We start from the raw sequence: 22,598 nt of genomic DNA, 5'->3' as shown, positions 1-22,598 counted from the left end.
TAATATAAGTGTGGGGAAAACGTGAAATGTCTTCCGAGTATTTACAACTTGTTTGCAAATCGCAGATATGCCATTTACTCTATATACACAGGGTATTTTCTCCTCACAATGTCTCAGATCAGAACAATAAGGTTTAAAAAAATGGCAAGTCTGCTTTAATAATTTATTTTGAGACCTATAACACCATCTGTTCCACTGGGGACTGAACTGTGAACTACTATGTGACGATGGATTCCTTGGACTCCCATGGCCGCAACCCAGAACTCTGCGTCGGCGCAACCACACTTTGCAATTGCCCTGAATTGCGACGCGTCTAGTATTAACATTGTTCTTGAACAATGTTAATAAACAATATTTCAAACTGCATCTCCTCCCACAGTTTTTATTCCCCAATTTCGTGCCATATGTCAAAATGACCGTCTTGACCGGGAATCGTGCGCTTGTATTTTGCTAAGAGATTGGTTAAATAGTTTAATTGATATTGATTTATTAGTGCATTAAATTTCCCCATCCGCTTTAATGGAAAAGTGAAAAAACTCAAATTCAAGTATTTTTTTCTCAGAAACCGTAAGAGCTAGAGTTACCAGATTTGGAGGGGAGGTTCATAATTTAGTCCAGAATTATTATACAAATAATTACACCATTCGGCCTCATGGTGGCGCTATAACAGCCGCCTTTACGTTTTGGCCTTTAACTCTTGAACCGTAGGTCGTAGAATAAAAATCTCTTTTCCCCTGGATTCCTTGGGTTACGACGCATCTCCCCATATAGGCCACGCCCATTTGCGTCAGGAAAGATTTTCCGCCATTTTGAATTTTCTTCAAAACACACTTTTTGCACCTTTTCCTACAGATTTTTCCCAAATCTCACAAAAATCGGTAAACGTGATCTATGGACCCATGCGATAAACCTATCCAAACGGCATTTTGATAGTCTTTACCGTTCGTCCGCAATTGGCTTCCAAAGTTAGTGGGAGGGGCCCGTTTTACCAAAAATGCCAAAAATCACGAACGAAACGTCCAATCGATCCCAAATTTGAATCACATGTCGAGGGTGGTTTACTTAACGAATCCCCAAAAGCATTTCCACTTTAATCCGTAGGGGGCAGCACAAATGCGCAAAACGTAACCGTTTGATGCCACAACCTTATTTTGGGGGGATCAATCCTCTCAAAATGAAACGCAAGTGATCTCAGGAGTGACGTGACAATGTAATTGGCGCAGCCTCCGACGATATTCCTCCCAGCGTATTCCTCGAGTCCCGACCGGCGTCGGCGCAACCACACTTTGCAATTGCCCTGAATTGCGACGCGTCTAGTATTAACATTGTTCTTGAACAATGTTAATAAACAATATTTCAAACTGCATCTCCTCCCACAGTTTTTATTCCCCAATTTCGTGCCATATGTCAAAATGACCGTCTTGACCGGGAATCGTGCGCTTGTATTTTGCTAAGAGATTGGTTAAATAGTTTAATTGATATTGATTTATTAGTGCATTAAATTTCCTCATCCGCTTTAATGGAAAAGTGAAAAAACTCAAATTCAAGTATTTTTTTCTCAGAAACCGTAAGAGCTAGAGTTACCAGATTTGGAGAGGAGGTTTATAATTTAGTCCGAAATTATTAAAAAATATATCACACCATTCGGCCACATGGTGGTGCTATAACAGCCCCCTTTACGTTTTGGCTCATAACTCTTGAACCGTAGGTCGTAAAATCAAAATTTCTTTTCACCTGGATTCCTTGGGTCACGACGCATCTCCCCATATAGGCCACGCCCATTTGCGTCTGGATAGATATTTTTATATTGATTTATTAGTGCATTAAATTTCCCCATCCACTTTAATGGGAATTGCAAAAACTCCCATTCAAGTATTTTTTTCTCGGAAACCATAAGGGCTACAGTTACATGACTTGGAGGGGAGGTTAATAGTTTATTGCAAAATTATTTAAAAAAAAATCACACCAGTCGGCCACATGGTGGCGCTATAACAGCCCACTTTACCTTTTGGCCTATAACTCTTGAACCGTAGGTCGTAAAATCAAAATTTCTTTTTCCCTAGATTCCTTGGGTCATGACGCAACTCCCCATATAGGCCACGCCCATTTGCGTCTGGATAGATTTTCTGCCATTTTGAATTTTCTTCAAAACACACTTTTAGCTCCTCCTCCCACATATTTTGTCCAAATTTCACAAAAATCGGTACACATGATCTCTGGACCCATGCGATAAACGTCTCCAAGCTGAATTTTGATAGTACTTACGGTTCGTCCTTAAATGGCTTCCAAAGTTAGCGGGAGGGGCCCGTTTTACAAAAAAGGCCAAAAATCACTAACAAAACCTCCAGTCAATCCCAAATTTGAATCACATGTCAAGGGTGGTTTACTCAACGGAGCCCCAAAAGCATTTCCACTTTGATCCATAGGGGGGCGCCACAAATGCGCAAAATGTAACCGTTTAATGCAAAAACATTATTTCGGGGTGGATCGATCCTCTCAAAATGAACCGCAAGTGATCTCATGAGAGACGTGACAATGCAATTGGCCTCCGACAGTATTCCTCCCAGCGTATTCCTCGAGTCCCGGCGGCCGCAGCCCACGACCGGCGTCGGCGCAACCACACTTTGCAATTGCCCTGAATTGCGACGCGTCTAGTTAGTGTGGTTGCCCTAACAGGGCAACCAGACTATAGTACTGGATGTTCTTTATTAATCCGGATAAACAATACTTCAAACTGCTATTTCTCCCACAGTTTTTATCTCCCAATGTTGTGCCATATCTCAAAATGACCGTCTTGACCTGGAATCGTGCGCTTGTATTTTGCTAAGAGATTGGTTAAATAGTTTAATTGATATTGATTTATTAGTGCATTAAATTTCCCCATCCGCTTTAATGTAAAAGTGAAAAAACTCAAATTCAAGTATTTTTTTCTCAGAAACCGTAAGAGCTAGAGTTACCACATTTGGAGGGGAGGTTCATAATTTAGTCCAAAATTATTTAAAAAAAAATCACACCAATCGGCCACATGGTGGCGCTATAACAGCCCCCTTTACGTTTTGGCCTATAACTCTTGAACCGTAGGTCGTAGAATAAAAATCTCTTTTCCCCTGGATTCCTTGGGTTACGACGCATCTCCCCATATAGGCCACGCCCATTTGCGTCGGGAAAGATTTTCCGCCATTTTGAATTTTCTTCAAAAAACACTTTCTGCACCTTTTCCTACAGATTTTTCCCAAATCTCACAAAAATCGGTAAACGTGATCTATGGACCCATGCGATAAACCTATCCAAACGGCATTTTGATAGTCTTTACCGTTCGTCCGCAATTGGCTTCCAAAGTTAGTGGGAGGTGCCCGTTTTACCAAAAATGCCAAAAATCACGAACGAAACGTCCAATCGATCCCAAATTTGAATCACATGTCGAGGGTGGTTTACTTAACGAATCCCCAAAAGCATTTCCACTTTAATCCGTAGGGGGCAGCACAAATGCGCAAAACGTAACCGTTTGATGCCACAACCTTATTTTGGGGGGATCAATCCTCTCAAAATGAAACGCAAGTGATCTCAGGAGTGACGTGACAATGTAATTGGCGCAGCCTCCGACGATATTCCTCCCAGCGTATTCCTCTAGTCCCGACCGGCGTCGGCGCAACCACACTTTGCAATTTCCCAGAATTGCGACCCGTCTAGTTAGTGTGGTTGCCCTAACAGGGCAACCAGACTATAGTACTCTATACTCTTTATTTATAGATAAACAATATTTCAAACTGCTATTTCTCCCACAGTTTTTATCTCCCAATGTTGTGCCATATCTCAAAATGACCGTCTTGACCTGGAATCGTGCGCTTGTATTTTGCTAAGAGATTGGTTAAATAGTTTAATTGATATTGATTTATTAGTGCATTAAATTTCCCCATCCGCTTTAATGTAAAAGTGAAAAAACTCTAATTCAAGTATTTTTTTCTCAGAAACCGTAAGAGCTAGAGTTACCACATTTGGAGGGGAGGTTCATAATTTAGTCCAAAATTATTTTTAAAAAAAATCACACCAATCGGCCACATGGTGGCGCTATAACAGCCCCCTTTACGTTTTGGCCTATAACTCTTGAACCGTAGGTCGTAAAATCAAAATTTCTTTTCACCTGGATTCCTTGGGTCACGACGCATCTCCCCATATAGGCCACGCCCATTTGCGTCTGGATAGATTTTTTGATATTGATTTATTAGTGCATTAAATTTCCCCATCCACTTTAATGGGAATTGCAAAAACTCCCATTCAAGTATTTTTTTCTCGGAAACCATAAGGGCTAGAGTTACATGACTTGGAGGGGAGGTTAATAGTTTATTGCAAAATTATTTTTAAAAAAATCACACCAGTCGGCCACATGGTGGCGCTATAACAGCCCACTTTACCTTTTGGCCTATAACTCTTGAACCGTAGGTCGTAAAATCAAAATTTCTTTTTCCCTAGATTCCTTGGGTCATGACGCAACTCCTTATATAGGCCACGCCCATTTGCGTCTGGATAGATTTTTTTATATTGATTTATTAGTGCATTAAATTTCCCCATCCACTTTAATGGGAATTGCAAAAACTCCCATTCAAGTATTTTTTTCTCGGAAACCATAAGGGCTACAGTTACATGACTTGGAGGGGAGGTTAATAGTTTATTGCAAAATTGTTTAAAAAAAATCACACCAGTCGGCCACATGGTGGCGCTATAACAGCCCACTTTACCTTTTGGCCTATAACTCTTGAACCGTAGGTCGTAAAATCAAAATTTCCCTTTCCCTAGATTCCTTGGGTCATGACGCAACTCCCCATGTACGCCACGCCCATTTCCGTCTGGATAGATTTTCCGCCATTTTGAATTTTCTTCAAAACACACTATGTGTAAAGTACAAAAAACACAAATCCTAATTCAGGTGCCCACTCCTCCAGGTGCCCAGTTGTCCAGATGCCCACATGTCCCAAGTGCCCAGTTCCCAGTTGTCCAGGTGCCCACATGTCCCCACTGCCCAGATGGTTTTGGTGCCCAGTTGTCCCTAGTGCCCAGTTGACTAGGTGCCAACATTTCCCTAGGTTTTGGTGCCCAGTTATCCCTATTGCCCGATGCGTTGTGAGCTTATCATGCTGTGTAAAGTACAAAAAACACAAATCCTAATTAAGGTGCCCATTCCTCCAGGTGCCCAGTTGTCCAGTTGCCCACATGTCCCAAATGCCCAGTTCCCAGTTGTCCAGATGCCCACATGTCCCTACTGCCCAGATGGTTTTGGTGCCCAGTTGTCCCTAGTGCCCAGTTGTCCCTAGTGCCCAGTTGACCAGGTGCCCACATTTCCCTCGGTTTTGGTGCCCAGTTATCCCTAGTGCCCGATGCGTTGTGAGCTTGTAGATCTGCTATTTTCTAAAGATTTGTATACATTGTATGCATTTGAAAACTTGAAATGGGACATTCTGCATAATTAGTACTTTTACTTCTGGTACTTTAAGTATATTTTCTGGGAGAAATTAGTAATGTAACTGGCTTCTGTGTTTTTTTAATTATTATTATTATTATTATTATTATTATTATTATTATTATTATTATTATTATTATTGCTGTTATATATTTCGCTAACTTCTTCTTTTTAACTTTTAAATTAATAAAATGACGTTTGCATTTAAAACAAATGTATCTATTTTTGGTTAATACTTCAATGTCTTTTTGTTTGTTCTATGAAAGCAGCATAAATTTTACATGCATTTCAGAGCCAACGGCTGCATCCGCTTTAGAAAGGATACGGAAATGGTTTAGTGTGTGTGTGTGTGTGTGTGTGTGTGTGTGTGTGTGTGTGTGTGTGTGTGTGGGGGGGGGGGGTTCCTCCGAGTTGGAAACACTGGTGACGCGAGGTTCGTGGGGGGGAGGGGTTGCGACAGGGCTTGCCCGGACTTGTTCTGACTCTTTTGCCTGAGCAGACCAATCACAGCTCTTGCTGATTTTGTCCCTCCCCTTAGACTCACAGCATTCACACGCTTCCTTCTCACAAATCAAAATCCGGCGATAGCCTCGGTCATTTACTATTGGAAACGGATCTTCTTGATTTAGCTTCATATTATATCATCGATCTACTTTGTTTTCTTCGGAAGACTTTCATTTCGTCGTCTTTTGTCTGAGGTGAGTAATACTTTATATCGCTTTCAGTTCATAACTCTGATTGTAGCCTTGGACCACACGACGGTCATGGATGAACTGCAACCTGGTGTTTGCACTTTCTCCCTTTTTGGACCCTCTAATCTACTTCAACGTTCAGATTTCAAACAAAGTTTTTACTCCATGGCCACGGATGTTATAATTATGTATGGTTCCTCAGAAGTAGCCGTATCTTCCGTATTGTTCAATAAAAAAACATTTTAATCCGATCGGTGGCCATTTTCTCATAGTTAGCACACTCTATCAGAGTGCAGTACACCTACCAACCGATGGGGTCGCGTAGTTGAAAGCATATGGAGGACATGCTGAGAAAATGGCCACCGATCGGATTAAAATGCTTTTTATTTAACAATACTGAAGATACGGGTACTTCTGAAGGCCCGAACGGAATTGTTACATCCGTGGCCATGAGGTAAGCACTTTATATTTGAAATGTGAACGTGTATGTACATGTACGGGCCTTAAATGAATTAAGTGCAATCGCCAGTTTGTTGGTGACTTTGTTTTCATACAATCACGTCACCATCAACCGAGCCTCGATCTCCAGGCTTTTATTGTTTAGTTTTGCCATCGACCTGTCTATAACAATTCATTATATAACGCAGAATGCAGCTTTTAATCAACATTGCATTTGTTATATCTTGTCTGCTAAAATTGAGCTTGTAGATCTGCTAAAACTAACTTTAAGCAGCGACAGTTGATCTGAAACTAGGTTAAAAACAACAAGGATTCGTCAGCTAGGCTAACCGATGCTAACGGCTATAAATGTATGCTTACAACTTCCGCATGGCAGTGACGTCACACACAGCTCCTTGGAGCTTTGTTTGTGTCTGTCTCGACACAGACAGGGCACGTTCGAAAATACAGCACTGAGCGCACTGGCCAATACAAACTAATAGGCGAGTGTGCTCCGGTGCGTAATTTCCGAACGCACCCACAGTTGGCAGGCATAGATAGATAAATATTCTGCTTGTACTTCTATCCACTATTGTACTTGTATTGTACTTCATCTCAGAGGCAAATGTTGAACTTTTGATCCACTACAATTATTTGAAAACTACTTTAGTTAGTTGATTTTGATTATTATTTAAAAAACATTGGCTACATTAACCACTTAAGCCCTACTCAAACTTTTCTATTTGAAAATGGCAGATCTACAAGCTCACAATGCTATACATTGTGAGCTTGTAGATCTGCTATTTAACAATTATCTCTAAAATTGGCAGACTCTGTAGCCATGTGATAACAAGGCATTATACATATTTGAAAATATGAGATCTACAAGCTCACTGTAAACTTGTAGCCTTTTTTAAATAGCTTATCTACAAGCTCACGTGTAGATCACGTGTGAGCTTGTAGATCTGCTATTGTCTATTGATATGCATGTACTTTCATAACTCTGTGTCTAAAATATTGTATTTCTTTTTTTACAGCTCTGGCTGTGGACCCAGGTGACAGACAGACTATCCCAGACCTACTGCAAGGTGTGTAACATCCTGATCCTATTTTCCATTTATTATGGGGGTCTGTGGTCTTGTGCATAGGCTAAAAATGGAAGCTCTTTGACATTACAATAGTTTGAGAACCACTGGCATCCAGGTGACAAGTATGTGTTGCTTCTAGTTTCTATAGAGTTGTCAGCTGACTGAAAGGTGATTAGAGGTGTTGTTAGGGGTTGAATAAATTGTGTGTGTGTGTGGTAACACCACTTAACCTTTATTTAAAATAGCAGATCTACAAGCTGATTTTCAGAGCTTGTAGCTCTGCTATTGTCCCTATATTGACATGCTCATGCCTTGTGCTCAGGCTGTGTCTGTCTAATCTATCTGTGTACATTTGCGTTGTGAGTACTGTACAGTGTTGCATTGCTTATTTGATATGTTGGCATTGATAGACAAATATTGTACTTGTAATCCACTACAATGTTTTGAAAACTTTTTAGATTTAGATTGTTGTTTAAAAAACATAGGCTACACTAACCACTTCAGCCCCACTTCAGCCCTATTTAAACTTTGGCAGATCTACTAGCTCACAATGCGACACTTTGAGCTTGTAGATCTGCTATTTTCCAATTATATCCCACATTGGTAGACATCTGTAGCCATGTGATAACATGGCATTATACATATTCGAAAATAGCAGATCTACAAGCTCGCTGTGAGTTTATAATGTTTGGAAAATAGCAGATCTACAAGCTCACTGTAAGCTTGTTGCTTCATTTTAAATGGCCGATCTACATAGCTCACTTGTAGATCACTTCTGAGCTTGTACATCTGCTATTGTCTATTATGCATGTACAGGTGACAAGTATGTGTTGCTTCAAGTTTCTATAGAGTTGTCAGCTGACTGAAAGGTGATAATAGGGGGGTGATTAGAGGTGTGGTTAGGGGTTGAATAAATGACCCATTGTTGATGCCATTTAACAGGCCTATTGTGTCTCATCTGTGTCTGTCTTATCCATATGTGGCACATTTTTCAGCACACTGACTTGTCTGGTTCAATTTTCAAGATCTCTCTGTGTGTGTGTGTGTGTGTGTGTGTGTGTGTGTGTGTGTGTGTGTGTGTGTGTGTGTGTGTGTGTGTGTGTGTGTGTGTGTGTGTGTGTGTGTGTGTGGTCACACATGGTCACACCACTTAACCTTTATTTAAAATAGCAGATCTACAAGCTGATTTTCTGAGCTTGTAGATCTGCTATTGTCCCTATATTGACATGCTCATGCCTTGTGCTCAGGCTATGTCTGTCTAATCTATCTTTGTACATTTGCGGTGTGAGTACTGTACAGTGTTGCATTGCTTATTTGGTATGTTGGCATTGATAGACAAATATTGTACTTGTAATCCACTACAATGTTTTGAAAACTTTTTAGATTTAGATTGTTGTTTAAAAAACATAGGCTACACTAACCACTTCAGCCCCACTTCAGCCCTATTTAAACTTTGGCAGATCTACTAGCTCACAATGCGACACTTTGAGCTTGTAGATCTGCTATTTTCCAATTATATCCCACATTGGTAGACATCTGTAGCCATGTGATAACATGGCATTATACATATTCGAAAATAGCAGATCTACAAGCTCGCTGTGAGTTTATAATGTTTGGAAAATAGCAGATCTACAAGCTCACTGTAAGCTTGTTGCTTCATTTTAAATGGCCGATCTACATAGCTCACTTGTAGATCACTTCTGAGCTTTTAGATCTGCTATTGTCTATTATGCATGTACAGGTGACAAGTATGTGTTGCTTCAAGTTTCTATAGAGTTGTCAGCTGACTGAAAGGTGATAATAGGGGGGTGATTAGAGGTGTGGTTAGGGGTTGAATAAATGACCCATAGTTGATGCCATTTAACAGGCCTATTGTGTCTCATCTGTGTCTGTCTTATCCATATGTGGCAAATTTTTCAGCACACTGACTTGTCTGGTTCAATTTTCAAGATCTCTCTGTGTGTGTGTGTGTGTGGTCACACATGGTCACACCACTTAACCTTTATTTAAAATAGCAGATCTACAAGCTGATTTTCTGAGCTTGTAGATCTGCTATTGTCCCTATATTGACATGCTCATGCCTTGTGCTCAGGCTATGTCTGTCTAATCTATCTTTGTACATTTGCGGTGTGAGTACTGTACAGTGTTGCATTGCTTATTTGGTATGTTGGCATTGATAGACAAATATTGTACTTGTAATCCACTACAATGTTTTGAAAACTTGAGTTCCTTTGTAGATTTAGATTGTTGTTTAAAAAACATAGGCTACACTAACCACTTCAGCCCTATTTAAACTTTGGCTATTTGAAAATGGCAGATCTACAAGCTCACAATGCGACGCGTTGAGCTTGTAGATCTGCTATTTTCCAATTATATCCCAAATTGTCAGACATCTGTAGCCATGTGATAACAAGGCATTGTACATATTGAAAATAGCAGATCTACAAGCTCACTGTAAACTTGTAGCCCATCTAGAGCTTGTAGATCTGCTATTGTCTATTGATATGCATGTACTTTCATAACTCTGTGTCTAAAATATTGTATTTATTTATTTTACAGCTTCGGCTGTGGACCCAGGTGACAGACAGACCATCCCAGACCTGCAAGGTGTGTAACATCCTGATCCTATTTTCGATGTAACTATCTAATGTTGGCTTATTGACATTGTCTTGGGGTTGAATACTAGGTTATGGGGGTCTGTGGTCTTGTGCATAGGCTAAAAATGGAAGCTCTTTGACATTACAATAGTTTGAGAACTACTGGCATCCAGGTGACAAGTATGTGTTGCTTCTAGTTTCTATAGAGTTGTCAGCTGACTGAAAGGTGATTAGAGGTGTTGTTAGGGGTTGAATACATTTTGTGTGTGGTCACACATGGTCACACCACTTAACCTTTATTTAAAATAGCAGATCTTCAAGCTGATTTTCTGAGCTTGTAGATCTGCTATTGTCCCTATATTGACATGCTCATGCCTTGTGCTCAGGCTGTGTCTGTCTAATCTATCTGTGTACATTTGCGGTGTGAGTACTGTACAGTGTTGCATTGCTTATTTGGTATGTTGGCATTGATAGACAGATATTGTACTTGTAATCCACTACAATGTTTTGAAAACTTGAGTTACTTTGTAGATTTAGATTGTTGTTTAAAAAACATAGGCTACACTAACCACTTCAGCCCTATTTAAACTTTGGCTATTTGAAAATGGCAGATCTACAAGCCCACAATGTGACGCATTGAGCTTGTAGATCTGCTATTTTCCAATTATATCCCAAATTGGCAGACATCTGTAGCCATGTGATAACATGGCATTATACATATTCGAAAATAGCAGATCTACAAGCTCGCTGTGAGTTTGTAATGTTTGGAAAGTAGCAGATCTACAAGCTCACTGTAAGCTTGTTGCTTCATTTTAAACGGCCGATCTACATAGCTCACTTGTAGATCACTTCTGAGCTTGTAGATCTGCTATTGTTCGCCTCCGACCAAGTGGAGCTTACTATGTAACTCTGCTTGGGTTGTGTGTGTGTGTGTGTCTGTGTTCATGCTCTCATTGGCTCACACACCCATGTGACTCACATGCGTGCCATGTGACTCGCATGCGTGCACTGCCTGTCAGCAGCCACCCGAGTGCGCCAGAGTGCAGGAATTGAGACAATGCTCTGATTACAATGCACAACAGCCTGCCACACACACACACACACACACACACACACACACACACACACACACACACACACACACACACACACACACACACACACACACACACACACACACACAGTCAATGTTCTCTCCCCATCACTGTGAAATAACACAGATTACAAGTCCGTAAATACAAAATATTTTAGAGCTGCGTTCGCTTCCAGCGTTCGCGCGTCTTACTTGTCTATTATGCATGTACAGGTGACAAGTATGTGTTGCTTCAAGTTTCTATAGAGTTGTCAGCTGACTGAAAGGTGATAATAGGGGGGTGATTAGAGGTGTGGTTAAATAAATGACCCATTGTTGATGCCATTTAACAGGCCCTGCGTCTCATCTGTGTCTGTCTTATCCATATGTGGCAAATTTTTCAGCACACTGACTTGTCTGGTTCAATTTTCAAGATCTATTGTGTGTGTGTGTGTGTGTGTGTGTGTGTGTGTGTGTGTGTGTGTGTGTGTGTGTGTGTGTGTGTGTGGTGTCACACCTGGTCACACCACTTAACCTTTATTTAAAATAGCAGATCTACAAGCTGATTTTCTGAGCTTGTAGATCTGCTATTGTCCCTATATTGACATGCTCATGCTTTGTGCTCAGGCTGTGTCTGTCTAATCTATCTGTGTACATTTGCGGTGTGAGTACTGTACAGTGTTGCATTGCTTATTTGGTATGTTGGCATTGATAGACAAATATTGTACTTGTAATCCACTACAATGTTTTGAAAACTTGAGTTACTTTGTAGATTTAGATTGTTGTTTATTGTTTATGTTGTTGTACATTTGAAAATAGCTGATCTACAATCTCACAATGCGACACGTTGTGAGCTTCTATATCTGCTATTTTACAATTATCTCCCAAATTGGCAAACATCTGTAGCCATATGATAACAAGGCATTATACATATTTGAAAATAGCAGATCTACAAGCTCACTTTAAACTTGTTGCCTTATTTTAAATAGCCAATATACAAATTCACTTGACAGCTTGTCACTACATGCATTTACTTTTATATTTTTTTCTAAATACAGTATTTTTGATTGAAAATTTCAGCTGTTGCGTGGCTGTACACCGGACCTGATATCTTGGCCAACACAGCAGTGGACTGAGGGGACCATCCCAGACTGCACTACTGCAAGGTTTGTTTAACAAAACATGACTATCTAATGTTGGCATATGGAAATTGTCTTGGGGTCAATCCATTGTCAGTTTTTAAGGAGACATTGCCAATATGTATACTCTATTTAGTTTAACTCTTTGACTGCCATATCAATAGTGTGCCATTGCTGTCAGCAAAACGGTGATTTTACTGTACTTTTGAAAAATCATGGAATCTCTGTGACCGCCGTCCTCACAGAGATCGGCGCATTACATGCATTACAAATTATTTTGTTGGTCCCCATATGATTAGCTTAATTGAAACACATTTTCTTTATTTTTAAAATGCCAACTCCTATTATTTTTGCTTATTTTGCACTCTTTATTGTCTCCGTCAGGCCGGAAGGCATGGCTGAGACTGTTTTGCACACTGTCTGTCTTTTTGTGTGTCACTCTGTCTGTGGACAGTCAATCTCTGGTACCGTTGGCTTGATGGCAGTGAAACTGTGCACACACACTGTCTGGATGCCAGAGCAGAATTCTGTCCTTAGTGATCAAAAACAAATCTGTCCAGTTTTTCATATTCATCCTGATTGACGTATTCCAAACATTGCTGGCCCACAATAACCGACCTAACCTGGTAGAGACCTCTTGGAGCCCTTTCTCTAATTACATTCTGTTTCCACACATTTTTAAAAGGTAATAGGATCCAATTTAGTCAAAGCTGTCAGCCATTCTTAATCAAATAATTCAAATGGAATAAAACAAAATGGTTACACCATTACTCTACAGATAAATGGTAACATTAGTGTTTGCAACAGTAAACTTATGAATTAATGCATTATTTTCCCACACTGCTATACCTAATATAAACTATGCAGATGATATGCGTACTTCAATTCTATGGTGTACTCATCATATACATAATCTTTGGTAGACATATATGCTTATGTAATACTTTCTCTCTTTAGTTCTACTTTTCCAAATGTTTTGGTTAATATTGTATAAAATCTTGAATAGTTAAAGTTCAACAAGGGAATGTCAGCTATGTCTGTCATAGCCATAATTGCATGAATGGTAGATGTATATAAATAAAATAAGCACCATACATACAAATGCAGCTGTTAGATTGCTAACACACCAATAATGCACATTATGGAAAGCTGAAAGAACTCAACGCAGTCAGAGAAATGACTTCATATATACCGATACTTGATCATAGACAAAGATTTTCATAAAAAATGTGCCCTTTAAACAGCCATAACTACAGTTCAGAGCATGCTTAACGCCCCAAACTTGGTAGGTGCTATAGCAGTGTAAAACACTTTAAATGGCCATGCTTCAGTGACCAACGCTCTTAGCAGCGCAACAGAGGACTAGGTTTTGAAGGCTGCGCAGCGGCCTGAAAATCTACTGTCATAAAATGGCACACACGTTTTTTACACAAGAATATAACGGTAGAAAAAACTATAGCGCTAGTCTGAAATTGTTCTCTTTTTTTATTCTAGTGTTCATCAGATCGAAACAGCTCCTCTGGTGACTTTTTAACGGTAAGTAAGTTGATTCTTGATGCCTAGAGTGATTTGTGACTAATGCTACATTAGTATTGAAGGTTGAAGGTTGTTTTTTGGTAAAGAGTGTACATTTTCGTAAAAGTTCAGATCTAAAACTTGGTGACATCATGGGTCGTCGTGGAAAGAAATCTATTGCTAAAAAGAAATGCTGGGATGCTAAGTTGGCCCATACAGATTCACCAAACAGTTGCACAGTGGTCGATGAAGGGACACAAAAGACATTTAGTCCAGCCATGGAGTCTGTGGTAGAAATAGGTCAGCAACATGCACAGTCTGATGTTGAAGAACAAGACGACATTGGCGAGGCCATGGACCTTTCCAACAATGACCCTGTACAACAAGCATGCACCGTGCCACCCTCTGTGAAATCTGTGCAGGCATCCAAAAGCCAAAATCATCATAAGTTTTCCCAAATGTCAAAGAATCGGCAGTGTACATGCATGGGTCTGACATTTTTGGCACACCAACATGAAGGTCTTGACTTGAAGATGGATGATCTTGACAAGATACTGGACAAGGGAGACAGTCTGTATAAAAGAACAATAGAACAACTAAAAAGACAAAAGCTGTTTAAGTCATGCCAGCTGACAATGGAGGAAGTACCTCTCAAGGTGGAAACGGAATACAATACGTACTCCGTGAAAAAATCTAGCGTGGACATGGGATATATGAGAGCTGAGGGAGAGCCCTACCGACGGCATTGGTGGCTGAAGCTTCAAGAAAGACTTAAGTGTCTGTCTGAGAATGTGAAATATGCACTCCTAACAGTATCACCACACACCATTGCTGTTTTTAGAGACAGGTCTGGAAGATATGGACTGTTTGACTCTCATCAGAGAAGTGCTGATGGCCTACCTTTGCCTGGAGGAAAAGCTGTAATGATGACCTTCACACAGTTGGATGATCTGTTCGCTAAGATTGACCAGCTAATTGACTTCTCACATTCATCGAACATGATTGACAAAATGCAGTTTGACTTCATGCCAGTGACATTTGAACAGACAAATGCTCGGTCACCCCATCTGTCAACAACACAAGTTCATCCTGACAACCTGATTAACAAAGAGCCTGTCGATCTAACTAGCCAGGATGAAACGAACACTGAACCTCGAATCACCAAGCATTCTCTGCAGGCAGGCCATTCACCATCAACACAAGTGATGTCAGACACTTCAAATGAAGGAGCCAACAAAATGAGTCAACAACGGAAACGGAAAATAATGAGGAGACAAAAGGACCAACTGCAATCTGATACCAAGGAAAAACCTAGGACTCCGAGGAAGGAATACATGAACAAATACATTGCCATGAGATGTATAACGGATGCAAAATTCAGGACACGGCAAAAACAATTTAAGAACTCATACTTCACAAGAACATACAATGAAGATGAGGAGTTCAGAGGGCAGCATCAAGTCAAAATGAAGGCTTATGTAAACAAGAGGTTCAGAGGAGATGAGAAGTTCAGGGAAAAGGTTAGGGAACACATGAAGTCCTACATGGCCCGCAGATGCAAAACGGACACATTCTTCAACATGCGCCGTGACATCCGACGTTCAATGAGAATAAGAAATTATTACAAGGACTTATGTGATGACCTGCGCAAACGGGGCATTGCTGTAAAAGCGAGTAAAGATTTAGATACTGCGAGGATAGATTTAGCTCCCGCACCCACACAGAATGAGCTACTGCAAGGCGCTATAGCGAGTTTCCAGAACGTCATAAAACATGGACCAACTTTTGTTTGCACAACGTGCCATCGGACTCTTTTCTCTGATCAAGTGTATGTTTGTCATCGGTCAAATTACACGATCAAACCCCGCGTGGTTGCTGCCTGCTTAACAGGCAAATACCTTCATTCGTGTGATGATCAATGTGGAGGGCCGGAAGATTGCACTGTACCCGAAGAAAGGCGAAAAGAGTGGATTTGTCAATGCTGTCACAAAAGTGTAGTAGCAGGAAGAATGCCACGCTTGGCTGTCGCAAACAACCTGGAACTTGCACCCATTCCTCCAGAGCTCCGCCAACTCAATGTGCTGGAAAGACAAATATCGGCAATAGACATACCATTTGCCAAGATTCTCACACTTCCTAAAGGCAAACAGAGTGCTATATATGGTGCTGTGGTGTGCGTGCCAGCAGACGTGGAAACCACAGTAAACACCCTACCCAGAAGGCTCGACTCATCCCGTTTGTACAGGGTGAAACTGAAGAGACGTCTGCGGTACAAAGGTTATCATTTGTTTCACACTGTCAATATGACCAATGTCTTACTGGGCTTGAGGAAACTCATCGAGACACACCCCGACTACAAAAACATCACAATCCGAGATGATGAGAGCATCAACGATGAAAATGTGGAGGGCCATCTTGAAGACCTACCCACTGTTGAACTTGAAGACCTACCCACTGTTGAACAGACGGGCACAGACGAAGTCATGGACAGTTGTGACGACGCCGAAATGATGGAAGTAGCCGATGCGACTGAAACCCTCGACCCATCACAGAGAGTGGATCAACATCCACCCACTGCCCAAGATGAGCAAGATGCGCTGAGACCTGGACATGGCCTGGACAGTTGCTTGGAACCGGATGACATTGGACAAGAGACAATGACATACGGAGATGGCATATTCTGCATCGCCCCAGCTGAAGGAAACAGGCCTGTCAGCTATAGCACAGCCCCTAACCTCGAAGCAAGGGCCTTCCCTACATTGTTTCCAACTGGAGAGAACACGTTGGATCGGAAGAGAAAGCTCAAACTGACACCAAGCAGGTACTTCAACGCAAGGCTTTTCAATGTTGATGATCGTTTTGCAAGAGACCAAAGCTATCTCTTTTTTGCCCAGTTTGTTACAGAGACCCACTTGGCAAAAAACACCATCTCAATTCAATTGAGGAAGGGCAAACCCTTTACCAAGGATGGTCGCAGGATCTCCAACAAGATGTTGCAGGACAAGCATGAAGTTGAGAGACTGGTCAGAAACCGGGATGCAACAAGGTTCATGCAACCCCTTAGGGGGACGCCAGCCTACTGGCAGAAGACCATGTATGATTTGTTTGCCATGGTCCGTCAGTTAGGCCCACCTACCTTCTTTTTGACCTTAAGTGCTGCAGAATTCAGATGGCCAGAGGTCATAACGGCAATAAAAGCACAGCAAGGCCAAATAGTGGATTTTGACAAGCTAGACTGGAATGAGAAATGTGACATCCTCAGAAGCAATGCAGTGACTACCATGCGAATGTTTGACAAGCGAGTTCATTCTGCGTATTCAAAACTGCTGCGGTCTGATGCTCGCCCAATCGGACACGTCATAGACTGGTTCCATAGAATCGAGTATCAAAACCGGGGTTCGCCGCATGTTCACGCCTTAATGTGGGTAGCCGACGCCCCCAAACTTGGAGAAGACTCGGACGAGAAGATATGCGAATTTGCGGACCGCTACATTTCGTGCCAGCTGCCTGATCCAAACGAAAATCCTGTGCTTCACCGAATTGTCCAAGAAGTTCAGATGCACAGCAAAAACCACACAAAGTCCTGTAAGAAAGGTAACAAGACATGCAGGTTTGGATTCCCCAAGGCACCAGTGGACACAACCTGGTTAACTAACCCAACGCCAGTTGATCCAATGGAGGAAGTCACGGATGAAAACGAAAGGGGCGCAACAGGAGGAAATGAAGGAGCAAACGAAAGTGCAAAGAGGAGTACCGAAGGCATAGGCAAACAACAGAGGGCAAGAGCACAAGCTGCTTTGGCCAAACTCAAACCTCTGTATGATCTACTTCTGGACTTGCCATCAGAACTGACCGATCTCTCAGAGTTGCTGGCAAAGTGCAATTTGACTCACGAAGAGTACGACAGCTATCTTGAAGACTTGAGGAATGTCCAGGTCCTCTTGATGAAGCGTGGAGTCAAGGACTGCTATGTGAACAACTACAACCCAGTTTTGCTGGAGGCCTGGAATGCCAACATGGATATCCAGTTTGTCCTGGACCACTTTGTTTGCATCTCATACATGCTGTCCTACATATCCAAGGCCGAACATGAGATGGGTGAGCTTCTGAAACAAGTAGTCGAAGGCATAGACCCCACAAAAGTGACCGAAAGGGGTGCAATGAACGAACTTGTTCACGCATATGTGAAAAACAGACAGGTTAGCTCTCAGGAGGCAGTGGCCCGAACTTGCAGCTTGCAATTGAAGGAATGCTCCCGCGAAGTTGTCTTCCTCCCGACGGATGACAATGCAATGAAAATGAGCCTCCCGCTCAGCTTGCTGCAGAAAAGACCAGCCGATTCGAACCAAGTGTGGATGTCAGGGCTTCTTGACAAATACAACGCCAGACCCAAAACACTGGTGTTTGACAACATGTGTCTAGCAGAATTTGCATCCGAGTACAGGATTGTGTACGGTAGCGAAGCAAAAAAGCCAGATTGCCTGAAGCTGTCTGACAACATGGGAACCATTAAGAAGCGCTCGACGGATGGCCGACCCGCGGTTATCAGATACGCGAAGTTCTCGGAACAGAAGGACCCCGAGAAATACTTCGGCAACTTGCTGAAGGCTTACCTTCCGCATCGCTATCAGACCACACTGAAAACCGCAATCTTCCCCACCTACAAGGAGTTCTACGACTCTGCGTCTGTGAAAATACCTGGACAAAAATGGACATGCCGCGCAAATGCCATTGTTGATGAGAACAAAATGAGGTATGAAAAACACAGCAAATCGATGGAAGAAGCATTAGAGGAATTCATGAAGCATGGCCCTGCGGAAGATGCGTGGGCCAACATTGCCCCAGAAAATGAGCTCGAGCGGATGGAATGTCTTGCCGAACAAGATCAAGATCCACAGGCAGACGACGAACAAGACGACGTCCCAGAGTTCAGTTGTCAAGAGGTGGGTACAATTGTTGGTCACAGGGTATCGGCTCCGCAAATGAGCCTCGATTATCTGCGTTCAATGTGTCGAAACCTCAACCGGACTCAAGCCTCCATCTTTCACTCTGTACGTGAATGGTGCTTCAAGAGCGTACTCGACCAGAAACCCGAACCCTTCTTCTTCTTTGTCACTGGGGGTGCTGGAACTGGCAAATCACACCTGATCAAGTGCATCTACGGTGAGGCAACACGGATTCTCCGTCGACTCCCCAGACTGTTTGAGGAGACGGATGCATCCATGCCCACAGTGCTGCTGTCTGCGTTTACAGGAACTGCGGCATACAACATCGCGGGAAACACACTGCATTCCCTGTTGAAGTTGCCAAGAAAATTGAAACCACCCTACATAGGACTGGGAAACAAATTGGATGACGTGAGGGCAAAGCTGGGAAATGCGGAGATCATCGTCATAGATGAGGTGTCGATGATTTCAAAGGCTATGTTTATCTACATCCACTGGAGACTGCAAGAGATTAAAGGCAGTAAGAGGCCATTCGGCGGCATGTCGGTACTTGTAGTAGGCGACTTTTACCAGCTCCCTCCAACGTCAAGTGGGAAACCGCTCTGTGTGCTCGAGGAAGGCAAACCGGACCTTCTGCTCGAACACTTTCAGATGATCACGTTGACCGAGATCATGCGACAGAAAGATGATCTGCCCTACGCAGAGCTTCTGAATAGGTTGAGAGTCAAAGCGAAGAAGGATCCGCTGAGTGACGGAGACAAAGCACTCCTTGCTCAGAGAGTGACTGTGCGTGACCGTTGTCCTAAGGATGTTGTGCACATCTTCGCAACCAACAAAGAGGTGTCCGAACACAACGCCAAATCTTTGTCTGCGCTCCACAGCCACATCGTCAACATACCCGCGGAAGACTACAAGCAAGTCCATAACCACAAGACTCGCCTTGCCAGTCCCTGTACAGGAGAGCAGAACGATCTTCTTGACAACTTGCAGGTTGCAGAAGGCGCCCCAATCGTGATCATCAGGAACATAGATGTGGAGGATGGCCTTGTGAACGGGACATTTGGCAAGATGGCTAGTGTAGAGATGCACGTAAACGAGGACGGGAGTAGAGTAGCCAAGCTTTGGCTTGTAGTAGACAAGCCTGAAGCAGGACAGAAATACCGGAAAACTACACCTGGCAGTACACAAGTGTACGTCGAGAGATATGAGGAACACCTGAGCAATAACACGCTTCGTAGGCAATTTCCCATCAAGTTGGCATATGCTTGCACAGCTCACAAAGTCCAAGGCATGACTACACAATCTGCTGTGGTTTCCTTGAAACGGATCTTCCAACCAGGCATGGCCTACGTTGCCCTCAGTAGGACAACGTCATTGCAAGGATTGTACATCATTGACTTCGATGCGAAGAAAATCTATGCTGATCCTGCAATCACAGCTGCCCTGGAATCCATGAAGACCGCCTCACTGGACAGTGTTATGCCACTGTTGAAGTATCGAGAGACGACAGGCCAGGCGCAAACACTCGCGATTGTCCATCACAACACGCAAAGTTTACCGGCACACATTCAGGACATCAAAAAACATCACGAACTGACCCATGCAGATGTCCTGTGCTTGACCGAGACGCATCTCACCGGCTCCTTTGTGGCTGACAGTCTCCAATTGGATGGATACACCATGTTCAGCCGCAACAAGCACATCTCGTACACCAGCCGTCCTGAACGTGCAGAACAGAATGGCGGTGGCGTCGCTGTGTATGTGAAGGACCATTTCCAGGCATGTGAAAAGCGTTACCTACACAATGTGACAAACCTCGAGTTTGTGGTCGTCAAGATAGAGTCCCCTGTCAAGCTTCTGATCGCTGCAGTGTACAGACCACCACGTTACGATGACCCGTTCATGGAAAATCTGAAGGCGCTTCTGGACTCCTTAGAAGTGATGGACCACCATCCCATCGTAGTCTGTGGTGATTTCAACGAAAATCTACTGGCCAGTGTAGGTACTCCGATAGCGATGCTGCTCGAGTCCAGAGGATACACACAACTGATCAAGGAGAAGACTACTGACAAAAACACGCTGTTGGATCACATTTACATCTCAAGACCAGAGCAATGTCTACAGTCTGGAGTACTACGTACGTACTACAGCTACCATGATCCTGTGTATTGCGTATTATCCTCCGATCAGGACTAGTGCATAGCCTGCAAGACAAGCTTGCAAACACTGGAACCATGTAGACCTTAGTTTCAAGGACATCGTGCTCTTTCCCACCAAACGCATTCTGACCTGCTCTTATAAATCACATCTGCCGCACTCAATAACAAAAGGATTGCGAACAATGGAACCTCTTGATCACCAACCCTGTCATTGGATATATCACTGGAACATGTGAATGAGCTGCCCAAATAGTGGTCACCAGAGATGATCGTTTGACGGTATGAACTATTCATAGCCAACGCTACATCATTCTCTGGTGCCACTCCAGCGCAAAGTCTCATCTGCCACACTAAATAACAAACGGATTGCGAACAATGGAACCTCTTGATCACCAACCCTGTCATTGGATATATCACTGGAACATGTGAATCAGCTGCCCAAGTAGTGACCGGGCCTCATCGTAGCCGCACCTATACTTTGGAATCTCCCATTACGCAGCAGCCAAATCTCACCTTTTTTCTCTTGTCGCTAGTATTATTCATATTGTAGCATTGTTTTGTCTTTTTTCATAATTACTGATTGTGAAGCATTTGTTTGAAAAGAACACTAACACTTGTTTCCCTGTTTTTCAGAAGCCGTCCAGCACTGATATTGTTTTTGCCTTTAACCTTTTTCTACATTTCAGGAATGTTCTTTGTGAATAATTGTCATATTTCTAATTGTCATTTATGTTGTGGCTCATGAACCGGTAGTACCCAATTTCTATAAACACAATATTGGCCATCCCTGAATTTAATAACAAACTCACACATAAAATAATCAATTCTAAAAAATGCATAACAAACTATTTTGGATTGTATACTGCCTTTTCATGATCCACTACCTTATATTTACATGTGCATGTTGTAAATGTTTTAACTCACCATTTGTTTTTAGGGCTGTAAGACTGTAACACTTATTAGGACTAAATTATTTTTTAATAAATGTTGTCAAAAAAAATAATTTTATTCAAACAGCCAATATACAAGCATTAAAATAGGACTTAATTTCTTAATTAAACTAATAAATGTAATCCCAAAATAATTATGGAAAATGTTACACATTGATTCATTGATAAATACAAAATTAGATATCTACAAAATACACTTTGAGATAATTCACTTAATCAATATAGTTGCAGCCCTAAAAGTTTTACTTATTTTTCAGAATGTTACATTTCTTAGTTTGTTTAATATATTTACCAGGAGCTTGCTTGATCGCCTTTTTTAACAAAGGGGTCGGTGCAAGAATTTTTTCCCCGTGCACTCCTAAATTGGCTGAAATAGGAGGCGGGTTTTTTGCTTCACCCTGGAAAATATTGAAATTACTTAAAGGTTAGAATATAATTTTGGACAATAACAGTAATAATAGTAATAATAATAACCATTATAGCATCAATAATATATCTGTCAATAATAATAAACTGTTTACAGGCATTGTAATAGTTATCATAAAAT

The 22,598-nt window shown here is 42.0% G+C and overlaps 1 protein-coding gene across 2 annotated transcripts; it reads left to right on the top strand.

Annotated features, from left to right (window-relative positions):
* The first annotated feature begins 5,994 nt into the window (after nucleotides 1-5,994).
* On the top strand, nucleotides 5,995-22,293 carry LOC308105671 (uncharacterized protein). Of its 2 annotated transcripts, XM_080456538.1 has the most exons (5): nucleotides 5,995-6,153; nucleotides 7,623-7,673; nucleotides 10,233-10,280; nucleotides 12,423-12,508; nucleotides 13,976-22,293. In XM_080456538.1, exon 5 carries the CDS (start codon nucleotides 14,149-14,151, stop codon nucleotides 21,136-21,138), a length of 6,990 nt encoding a protein of 2,329 aa, XP_080312664.1. In that variant the 5' UTR covers nucleotides 5,995-6,153; nucleotides 7,623-7,673; nucleotides 10,233-10,280; nucleotides 12,423-12,508; nucleotides 13,976-14,148; the 3' UTR covers nucleotides 21,139-22,293. The 2 variants fall into 2 exon arrangements, with proteins under 2 accessions (XP_080312664.1, XP_080312665.1); XM_080456539.1 differs by lacking the exon at nucleotides 10,233-10,280.
* Nucleotides 22,294-22,598: the final 305 nt, after the last annotated feature.

The sequence above is a fragment of the Gymnoscopelus braueri genome (genome assembly GCF_963280865.1).
Source record: "Gymnoscopelus braueri genome assembly, chromosome: 18".
Taxonomy (NCBI): Eukaryota; Metazoa; Chordata; class Actinopteri; order Myctophiformes; family Myctophidae; genus Gymnoscopelus; species Gymnoscopelus braueri.
The sequence above is the reverse complement of the archived record's forward strand: the minus strand, read 5'-3'. Positions and strand labels throughout refer to the sequence as shown.

What these genes read in the sequence shown, in the direction of transcription:
- LOC308105671 (XM_080456539.1), top strand. Translation starts at nt 14,149, where the DNA reads ATGGGTCGTCGTGGAAAGAAATCTATTGCTAAAAAGAAATGCTGGGAT.